The 10231-nt window shown below is 39.1% G+C and overlaps 2 protein-coding genes across 3 annotated transcripts in view; one reads left to right on the forward strand and one right to left on the reverse strand.

The window, feature by feature from the left end:
- Positions 1 to 7250, reverse strand: part of gsnb (gelsolin b) — a 13341-nt gene extending 6091 nt beyond the window's left edge. Inside the window, exons 1-10 of one of the 2 annotated variants that reach the window (XM_016542000.1) lie at positions 7160 to 7250; positions 5964 to 6160; positions 5707 to 5861; positions 5424 to 5585; positions 5173 to 5322; positions 2378 to 2467; positions 2158 to 2290; positions 1759 to 2063; positions 1527 to 1660; positions 1214 to 1304 (exon numbers count right to left, since the gene is read on the reverse strand). In XM_016542000.1, the coding sequence (XP_016397486.1) occupies positions 1214 to 1304; positions 1527 to 1660; positions 1759 to 2063; positions 2158 to 2290; positions 2378 to 2467; positions 5173 to 5322; positions 5424 to 5585; positions 5707 to 5861; positions 5964 to 6156 (1413 nt within the window). In that variant the 5' untranslated portion in view covers positions 6157 to 6160; positions 7160 to 7250. Of the gene's footprint in view, positions 1 to 1213; positions 1305 to 1526; positions 1661 to 1758; positions 2064 to 2157; positions 2291 to 2377; positions 2468 to 2860; positions 3011 to 3111; positions 3274 to 3394; positions 3550 to 3651; positions 3849 to 4847; positions 4950 to 5172; positions 5323 to 5423; positions 5586 to 5706; positions 5862 to 5963; positions 6161 to 7159 lie in introns of those variants that run through there. The other variant, XM_016541999.1, reaches the window with a different exon arrangement.
- A 1046-nt stretch (positions 7251 to 8296) lies between these two features.
- LOC107731032 (ras-related protein Rab-14-like) overlaps positions 8297 to 10231 on the forward strand; it is a 6184-nt gene continuing 4249 nt past the window's right edge. Inside the window, exons 1-3 of the mRNA XM_016542004.1 lie at positions 8297 to 8386; positions 9086 to 9142; positions 9288 to 9341. Of these exons, the coding sequence (XP_016397490.1) occupies positions 9091 to 9142; positions 9288 to 9341 (106 nt within the window). The 5' untranslated portion in view covers positions 8297 to 8386; positions 9086 to 9090. The remainder of the gene's footprint in view (positions 8387 to 9085; positions 9143 to 9287; positions 9342 to 10231) is intronic.

A 10231-nucleotide genomic window follows, 5' to 3' on the forward strand; every position in this document is an offset into this window, starting at 1 on the left:
AAATAATCACATTGTGTTGCTTTGCAGCCTGAAATGAAGATGGACACAGTTTTTGTTTTATCCAGCTGTATTTACTCACTGCAGCTTGTAACATCCAAGTGAAAGATATAACACCTACATGTCAGGAAAAAAATAAAATAAAAAAACAGAATCACAACGTTGGAAAAAGGATCACCCCCCTCCTAAAAATGACTTGTAAACTCAATCAGGTGTAGCTAATCACCTTCTCAATGGCACACAATGCCATTTGACTTTCAACTGTGATCAGTTGTGGTCATTTTGATTAGCTCAGCATGAAAAGAGCTTTCCTGGAGCATTTCAGTCCTTGGTAGTGCAGCTGAAGCAAACGATCAACTATGGGTGGCAAGGCACCGTCAGAAGATCTCCGGGATACAGTTGTGGACAGGCACAAGTCAGGAGACTTGGGGAAAAAAAATTCAAAGGCTTTATCAATGCCTAGAAGCACAATGAAGCCTATTATTAAAAAGTGGAAGGTATTTGGTACAACACAGACCCTCCCTAAATCAGGACTTCATTCCAAACTGGATGAAAGAGCCAGGAGGAAACTGGTCAGAAAGGCTACCAAAAGGCCTACAGCAACTCTGAAGCAGTTGCAGGAATTTGACAAGAGTGGTCATTGTGTGCATGTGACAACAATATCACAAATGTGGCTTGTATGGGAGGGTTGCAAGAAAAAAGCCACTCCTCAAGAAAGGATACATGCAGTCACGACTGAGCTTTGCCAAAATGCACTTTGAAGATTCTGAGGCCACATGGAAAAAGGTGTAATGGTCAGATGAGACTACATTTGAATTACTTTTTTTTTTCTGACATGTTGGTGACATCTTTCACTTGGATGTTATAACTTGCACTGAGTAAATACAGCTGGATAAACCAAAAACTGTCTCTTTCTTCATTTCAGGCTACTAAGCAACAAAATGTGATTATTTTAAAGGGGGGTGATTATTTTCGATACCCACTGTATATCAAGGGTTTCTAGTTTGGTGTACTGCAGACAGAGCTCCAATCCTGATTATAAACCCACCCAAACCTGCTAATCAAGGTCTTCAGGATTACTAGAAAGCTTCAGGCAAGTGTGTTAGGGCAGGTCGGAGCTAAACTCTGCAGGACATTTGCGCTCCAGGAGCAGGATTGGACACTCCTGGTCTATAATTTAGTAGTAGGTGAATAATGTGCACCAAGCAACTGTCACCTGCACAGGACTCCCACCGAGCTCTGTATCAAGCTGGGCAGCCAGAATGGCAGAAGCTCCTTTCTCATCTTGACTGGACTCTTCCCCCTGCCTGCGGACATAACAAACAACTCCATTTAATAAACCTTTGCAGTGATGACTCATCCTATTGACAAACATAAGCTTAGCCTGGTGGGGTTAAGAGATACTAAAAGACCGTGTTCTGTTACCCGAGTGTTTTTGTGTAACATGAGCAGACAAAGACCTTGGCTTAGAAACAGGTTCAGCCATTCATAAAAGATTGAATGGATTCCAGTAGGTCTGTAGCCCTTACCATATATATATAATCTGCCCCTGACGTCCCCCATGCTTGTAGCTGTACAGGATGATGTAACTGTCTCCTCCAAAGAACTGCCCATGAATGGATGGGTCAACTGGAACCTTGTCTGAACCCTCAATGAGCCAGATCTTACCAAAGCAACAAGACAAATTGTCCATTATTTTGCCTACTTTAAAAAACACATGATAGTTGCAATCTGTTGCACAACAGTACACAGCACATTTACCTTTTTCTCCCCCTTCCCGTCATCTACCATTCCATGCTGAGCAGCCATTGCCTCTGATTTGTGCAGAGATGTTGCATCAAAGGGCACTTTCTTGATCTTGGCAATTTTGTTGGGCACATAGGCTTGTCCCATACCCTTTGTCTGGTCTGTGTCACACCAGAACTTGAAGAACTGTTTGAAAAGAGGAGTCTCTCCATTCTCAGGGATAATCTGGACCTCAGTGTGTTTAGGATAGCCCATCTTACTTATGAAGTCCTCGGCAGCTTTCATACCTGCACTTCGCTCTTCTTTATTAGCCTCTTTACCTGTTATATTAAAGAAACAAAAAGGGCAAGATTTTCATTCAGGCATGTCCCAAATGCAAATTTGGAATTCATTTGAATGATGTGCTCAGCTGACCTTTCCAGACAAATATCTTGCCATTGGAACCATGGTCCAAGATGAAGCAGTCGGTGGACTGCAGTGCACTCTGGGAAAAGGGGTTTTCATCTGCCACCAAAGTGACAGACATACCCCCACTGGCATTTGAGACCTAAGTAATAATGACCACCAGAATAAACCATTTTGTTAAGTTTTCAATATTTCTCAGGGAAAACCTAGAGAGTATAGCTTACTGTACCGTGTACAATTTTGCAGACTTCCTGTTGGATGCATCAGTCTTGGTGTCTTCAGTCTGTGCATCAGGAAGTTCAGGCTTTGGTCCAAGCATCTGACAAAATATAGTAAAGCATTCACATTCAGAAAAAAATATTGAATACTTACTAAATGCTAGAATACACTACACAATGATTGCCCTGATTTTTGATTGATTTGCAGTCTGGAAGAGTCAACACTAGTTGAGGTAGTCAGAGCCAGTTCAGTTCAGTCAAATATTAAGCATGTTTGATATTTTACAAACTTTTACTTCTAGCAATGAGGCACATGTCTCTGTGCGAGTTTATTGTGTCTGGAATGACTTGATGGTCTGGTAGTGTGAGATCTTCAGTTGTCAGCAAGTATATGATGCTTAATTTTTCAAAAATTGTGTGGTGTATTCTAGCTTTAAGGCACTAACCTATATCAAAAATGAATGAATGAAACATCTTTCTTTTATTATACTAACCGCTAGCATCTTCTCATTCTCTGATCCTTCTTCACATACAAGAAGTTTTGCTCTCCCACAACGTTCATTATCACGAATATCTTTGGAAACACTGGTGGCCTTCAGTCTCTCAAATTGGTTACACTTGGACCCACACCACTGGTATATCTCCTGATGCAAGTAGAAGAGAAACAGCATGAATACATGGGATACCTTATGATAAAATGCAAAAGAGAGAAAAGGCAACACAATTAATTCATATCATCTTTCACCTGTCCAAAGTCTAGGATGAAGCAATCACCCTTGTTGAAGCTGTCCCAACTCACGGGTACCTCAATGGCCCGGACTACACGTCTGCCACTCACATGGAGAACTCGCTTCACATTCACTTCACCGGAAGCTACGTGTTTGAATCCAGAGGCAACTCCTCCTTGCTGAAGAAATGAAAAGCAGTTTAAGGAAAAATTATTTACTGTTTTGCTATTATGAACTGACCAAGTATCCAAATACATTTTATATGCATCAAAGCATGGTACACGTATTAACTCTACCCACCATGTATTTAAGGCCTGATTTGAAGTAGCCTACAAAGGTTTTTGACTCATATCCCTGGACTTCTCTGTACTGGATTGGTTTTCCTCCAAGGAAATCGTCCATTTGCACGGTGAAGATAGCAGCTGCCCCACTCTCATCCATTGAGCATGCATCACCTGGAGATGCAATTTAACAATGTTCATAAACAGATTTTCAGTGAACATGCACACCATTTACTGAGTGAGAGGACCTTACATTTACACAAACCACATTCTCACCTATCCAGAAGTGAAGGTCATATTGTAGATTTCCAGAGTTTTGCTTTATGGTATTGAGAATGAGGTAGGTATCGCCGGCGTAGAAGCCACCATGAAGATTCTTAGGGACAGGCACCAAATCCATGTTTTCAATCCTCCATACCTGCAGGCCTGGCTGCTTCCCTGCCTTCTCAAATTCAGGGTGGTTCACCATGGTGCTGTTTGAAAACAACATCTATTGTATCAGCCATACACAATAGCCATATTTTGCATGCTCTTGTGTTCCACATAGTCTATTGTTGAGAATAAGATTAAACAGAGGAAGGATTGTGTACTTTGTTCTTCATTTCCTATTAAATGGATCTATCAAAAGAAAACAAAGGCAGTTTCTGTCTCTCGGCTAGAACACTTTGTCTGCATCTTTAAAACTGTTCTAATGCTTCCGCAATCAAACCGCTCTCCTGGTACGAGGTGGTTGATGAGGTGGATGAGTCTCGTCATGCCCTCAGGCAGAGATCTCCACCCCCCAATGGAAAAAGGAAGAGTCAGAAAGGGCGGGTCTCTCTTGGCACTGCAGAGGTGCAGCGGCACAACAATTGGCTTACTTCAACACGTACCTGTTCTCAACCACTGTATGTCATTCAGGAGTAGACAACAAAAAAAGGTTAAAGGTAAAAGTTACCCTGCTTACATAATCTGACATGAAATGCAGTTTATTACTATAGTGATAATATAATTTGCAGTATTTATAGAGAAAAGTTTGAAAAATTATTATTTTTTTAAATACCACTGGTCTATAGTACATCAGGGCCGGTTGCATAAACTGCTTAGACTAGTCTTAAAAAGTTAGCCATCTAATTTGTTTTCTTCTAGACTGGTCATAACTGTTTAAAGTCAGTAACAAAAACGCAGATTGGCCCAGTTTTAATCAGAAAAGTGAGACTGATTAACTCTTGGCTAACTGCTAGGTGGTCAAACTAGTTCTTAAGACACAATCTTAACATAGTGGATGTTTATGCAACCGGTTAGAATAATGCATTAATAAATACACACAAAAAATACATAAATGATAATACATTACCTACCGTAAATGAGTGATGCTTGAGAAAAGTAATTAATTAATAGCATCATCAGCTGGTGACTATGCATCAGGAAACAAATGAATGCTTCTCTATACTAAAGCCCCATCAAATAGAATGCTTTCGAAATATGCCTACCTGTTGGGTAAAGCTTTCTTTTAAGGTATTATCAACAGATGAGTCCGGGACGACAGCTGTAGGTTTAAGCACTGAGCTTCCGCAGGTATTGAGTAACATCTTCAACAGGTTTATTTTATTTGCATATGAAACCCCTCCTCTCATTAGTCAACTCTACGAACATGCATTTTCTTCCGGGAAAAACAACACACACACACACACACATGTATATATATATATATATTGATGCTTAATTTTTCAAAAATTGTGTGGTGTATTCTAGCTTTAAGGCACTAACCTATATCAAAAATGAATGAATGAAACATCTTTCTTTTATTATACTAACCGCTAGCATCTTCTCATTCTCTGATCCTTCTTCACATACAAGAAGTTTTGCTCTCCCACAACGTTCATTATCACGAATATCTTTGGAAACACTGGTGGCCTTCAGTCTCTCAAATTGGTTACACTTGGACCCACACCACTGGTATATCTCCTGATGCAAGTAGAAGAGAAACAGCATGAATACATGGGATACCTTATGATAAAATGCAAAAGAGAGAAAAGGCAACACAATTAATTCATATCATCTTTCACCTGTCCAAAGTCTAGGATGAAGCAATCACCCTTGTTGAAGCTGTCCCAACTCACGGGTACCTCAATGGCCCGGACTACACGTCTGCCACTCACATGGAGAACTCGCTTCACATTCACTTCACCGGAAGCTACGTGTTTGAATCCAGAGGCAACTCCTCCTTGCTGAAGAAATGAAAAGCAGTTTAAGGAAAAATTATTTACTGTTTTGCTATTATGAACTGACCAAGTATCCAAATACATTTTATATGCATCAAAGCATGGTACACGTATTAACTCTACCCACCATGTATTTAAGGCCTGATTTGAAGTAGCCTACAAAGGTTTTTGACTCATATCCCTGGACTTCTCTGTACTGGATTGGTTTTCCTCCAAGGAAATCGTCCATTTGCACGGTGAAGATAGCAGCTGCCCCACTCTCATCCATTGAGCATGCATCACCTGGAGATGCAATTTAACAATGTTCATAAACAGATTTTCAGTGAACATGCACACCATTTACTGAGTGAGAGGACCTTACATTTACACTAACCACATTCTCACCTATCCAGAAGTGAAGGTCATATTGTAGATTTCCAGAGTTTTGCTTTATGGTATTGAGAATGAGGTAGGTATCGCCGGCGTAGAAGCCACCATGAAGATTCTTAGGGACAGGCACCAAATCCATGTTTTCAATCCTCCATACCTGCAGGCCTGGCTGCTTCCCTGCCTTCTCAAATTCAGGGTGGTTCACCATGGTGCTGTTTGAAAACAACATCTATTGTATCAGCCATACACAATAGCCATATTTTGCATGCTCTTGTGTTCCACATAGTCTATTGTTGAGAATAAGATTAAACAGAGGAAGGATTGTGTACTTTGTTCTTCATTTCCTATTAAATGGATCTATCAAAAGAAAACAAAGGCAGTTTCTGTCTCTCGGCTAGAACACTTTGTCTGCATCTTTAAAACTGTTCTAATGCTTCCGCAATCAAACCGCTCTCCTGGTACGAGGTGGTTGATGAGGTGGATGAGTCTCGTCATGCCCTCAGGCAGAGATCTCCACCCCCCAATGGAAAAAGGAAGAGTCAGAAAGGGCGGGTCTCTCTTGGCACTGCAGAGGTGCAGCGGCACAACAATTGGCTTACTTCAACACGTACCTGTTCTCAACCACTGTATGTCATTCAGGAGTAGACAACAAAAAAAGGTTAAAGGTAAAAGTTACCCTGCTTACATAATCTGACATGAAATGCAGTTTATTACTATAGTGATAATATAATTTGCAGTATTTATAGAGAAAAGTTTGAAAAATTATTATTTTTTTAAATACCACTGGTCTATAGTACATCAGGGCCGGTTGCATAAACTGCTTAGACTAGTCTTAAAAAGTTAGCCATCTAATTTGTTTTCTTCTAGACTGGTCATAACTGTTTAAAGTCAGTTACAAAAACATAGATTAGCCCAATTTTAATCAGAAAACGGAGATTGATTATCTCTTGGCTAACTGCTAGTTGGTCAAACTAGTTCTTAAGACACAGTCTTAACATAGTGGATGTTTATGCAACCGGTTAGAATAATGCATTAATAAATACACACAAAAAATACATAAATGATAATACATTACCTACCGTAAATGAGTGATGCTTGAGAAAAGTAATTAATTAATAGCATCATCAGCTGGTGACTATGCATCAGGAAACAAATGAATGCTTCTCTATACTAAAGCCCCATCAAATAGAATGCTTTCGAAATATGCCTACCTGTTGGGTAAAGCTTTCTTTTAAGGTATTATCAACAGATGAGTCCGGGACGACAGCTGTAGGTTTAAGCACTGAGCTTCCGCAGGTATTGAGTAACATTTCAACAGGTTTATTTTATTTGCATATGAAACCCCTCCTCTCATTAGTCAACTCTACGAACATGCATTTTCTTCCGGGAAAAACAACACACACACACACATGTATATATATATATATATTGTGCAGAGTTAGCGGTTTAATGTTATACTATATAATACAATATTTAGTTTCAAATGCACAGTACATTTTTACACTGATTCAGTTTCATTGATTCTCTGAGGTTTGATCGCACCAGTCTTAATAAAGGAGACACCGTGTAGTGCGCCATTATATGTCTAGAACGGGTTTGCTTTAGAGAGCGTGCAGAATACAACGTGTACAACAAATACAACAAAAAACGAGCGTGCAGAATACAACGTGTGTATATTATTCTGTCCATTCAATAATGGTAAAGGGGAGAACGGGGCAAAACATTAGGCTAACGGAAGAGCTAAACTGACAACAAATATTGCAACTAAAATGATAAATATTTATGTTTATTTTAAAACCTGTGTGGCAGCTTGCCTGGACTTGGCCCCTTACGAAAATTTTTATTATAATTATTAAGTTTTATTATAGTAAAAGTGTATGTATTTACGTATGTATGTTTTTTTTTTTGTATAACCACAGTTTACCACAAACACCATGTGTTATGTTGTTACACAAACAACACTATGGTTAGTGTAGCAAAACCATGGTTAATTTGTGGTTACCATGATTTAACTATAGTAACCATGCTTTTTTGGTTTTATTAACTATGGTTAATTTTCGTAAGGGGCATTTATGAAAATACTCTTTTTGGGTTTTTGAGAAAAGTTTCTTCCTTCTGAACCAATTATATTCTGTTTTCGCTTTTGAACATTGTCACTTTAGAAAAAGCAGTTATTTACAATTTGTATTTGGTTTGCTTTTTGTCTGAAGTGACGATTATTATTTCATCCATTTTTTGAGGAAGCACTATTGGACCAGTAGAGGAGCGTGAAGTGTGTGTGTGTGTGTGTGAGGTGCTGTTGCTCCAGTAGAGGTCGCTGCTCTCACTGTTTTGTGTTTTCATCCTAGCAGCACTTTTAGAGGAAGAAAGCGGCCGGACGGCTCACACACGCCGAGACCAACCCAAACCTCCAAAAACCACTTGAATTTATATTTTAGGTAAAGTATAAACACATGACAAGACACATTTCACAATACTACGTTTCAAAATCGTTGGATACTAACGACTGGCACTGTTTTTAACGCTTTACTGGTCTGATTTTAGTAGTAGCTGTTAGCTTTAGCATCTCTGGGTTTGGTTCAGCGCGAGGTCAGCTAACGCTAACTAGTCCTTTAATGCTCAACATTAACATATTCATCGTCTGAAATGCGACACGGAAAGACAAGTGCTGCTGGCTTAAGCGTTAAAAATACTTTGGAGTGATTTTTATTAGGTGTGGTCTAGCATATAGCTGCGAGACCTCTGACAAGAGTGTGTGATTAGCTGATTAGTCCGTCATGGCGCTGGCTGATTGTAGTGCTGCAGTCAGTGTTTATGCTCCTTTAGCTCAGTGTCACGTTACTCTGTACCTGTATACATTTACATCTACATAACTAACGTGTTTGCTTGTAATATCCGCATCGTTATTATCCCGAATTTGTCCTGAACGCTCATTACCGTGGTTAGGTGAACTTATGGAGGAAAGGGAAACGTGTCTTAATAGACAATAGTAGGACAGTCGGTCAGCTGAGCGCTGCTGGATTGCTGTCAGTGTGGTTTCATTTTGTTGCTATGAATTCTCAATATTTGGTTTGTTTCGACTGTTTATGGGTTAATGTGTCATTTTAAGCTTTGAATAATTTTTCTTCTTTCCACAGCAAAAATGACGACTGCACCATATAACTATTCCTATATTTTCAAATATATCATTATTGGTAAGTGAGTAGTCTGTTTTCTACTGCGTGTGCACTGCCTTATAGAACATACAATATGTTATATGAACGTTTCATAATATTTAATGCTTTCTTTGGACATTTTGTTGTCTTTTTCATGTGTATGAACCATTTGGTGTCTTTATAGGTGACATGGGGGTTGGAAAGTCATGTTTACTCCACCAGTTCACAGAAAAGAAATGTAAGTGCTAAGAGTGGTATGAATTACGCTAAAACAAGGCAAAAGTGCATTTTGAGATACAGGCTAACACCACCTACTAGTTTTATCACAATACTGGAATTAATCATTTTGATACAATAACTTGCAAAACTCAGTATTCGACCCAATATCATTTTGATACCACAGGGAAAATTACCACAACATTAAGGGCATCAAATTTGAACAGTATCTAAGTTCATCTACTTGACCGTAATCATAACAAATAAGTATTTTTTCTTATGAACTATTGTCTTGAGATTCCTCAGGCCCAATAGCTATTATTTAATAGTAATGATAATATATTATTAATAATGTATATGTATTATTATTTCCAAAACAGAAATATATTACTATTGTAATACAACTACACTAAAATATATATATATAAATATAAAGCCTTAAGCTTTTATTTCTCTGGGAAACTGCAGAGAAACCTTTTGATTTTCTTTGACAACACAAAATTGTCAAATAATCACAAATCTTAATTGCATATCTACCATTGATTGCAAATCTTGTAAAAAAAGCTGTAATGATCTGTCCACAAAAATGGAGATTATGGAATGTGAAAACAAAGCGTAACTGGTATATGTTGAATTTTCAAATGCATGTTGTGCACATACATCTTCTGATGTCGCTGGACACATCATCAGTGATGTTCCTGGAATCATCGGGTGTTTCGGGTCTTTCAACATCATACACCCTCCTCCAGGTGACCCAGCTGAGGCTGATCAGACCCCAGCTTGTGTCCAGCTGGCTGGCTACTTAGTACTCCATGGCTCTCCTCTTTTTAGCCATAGCCACCTTGAAGCCCTCTCTGCTGCTTCTATGGTGCTGCGTATAGCTACCCTCCTGCTCGCTCCCTCAATGCCCAG

Source organism: Sinocyclocheilus rhinocerous, unplaced genomic scaffold (assembly GCF_001515625.1).
Source record: "Sinocyclocheilus rhinocerous isolate Xijiao unplaced genomic scaffold, SAMN03320098_v1.1 scaffold157, whole genome shotgun sequence".
In the NCBI taxonomy this organism is placed as follows: Eukaryota; Metazoa; Chordata; class Actinopteri; order Cypriniformes; family Cyprinidae; genus Sinocyclocheilus; species Sinocyclocheilus rhinocerous.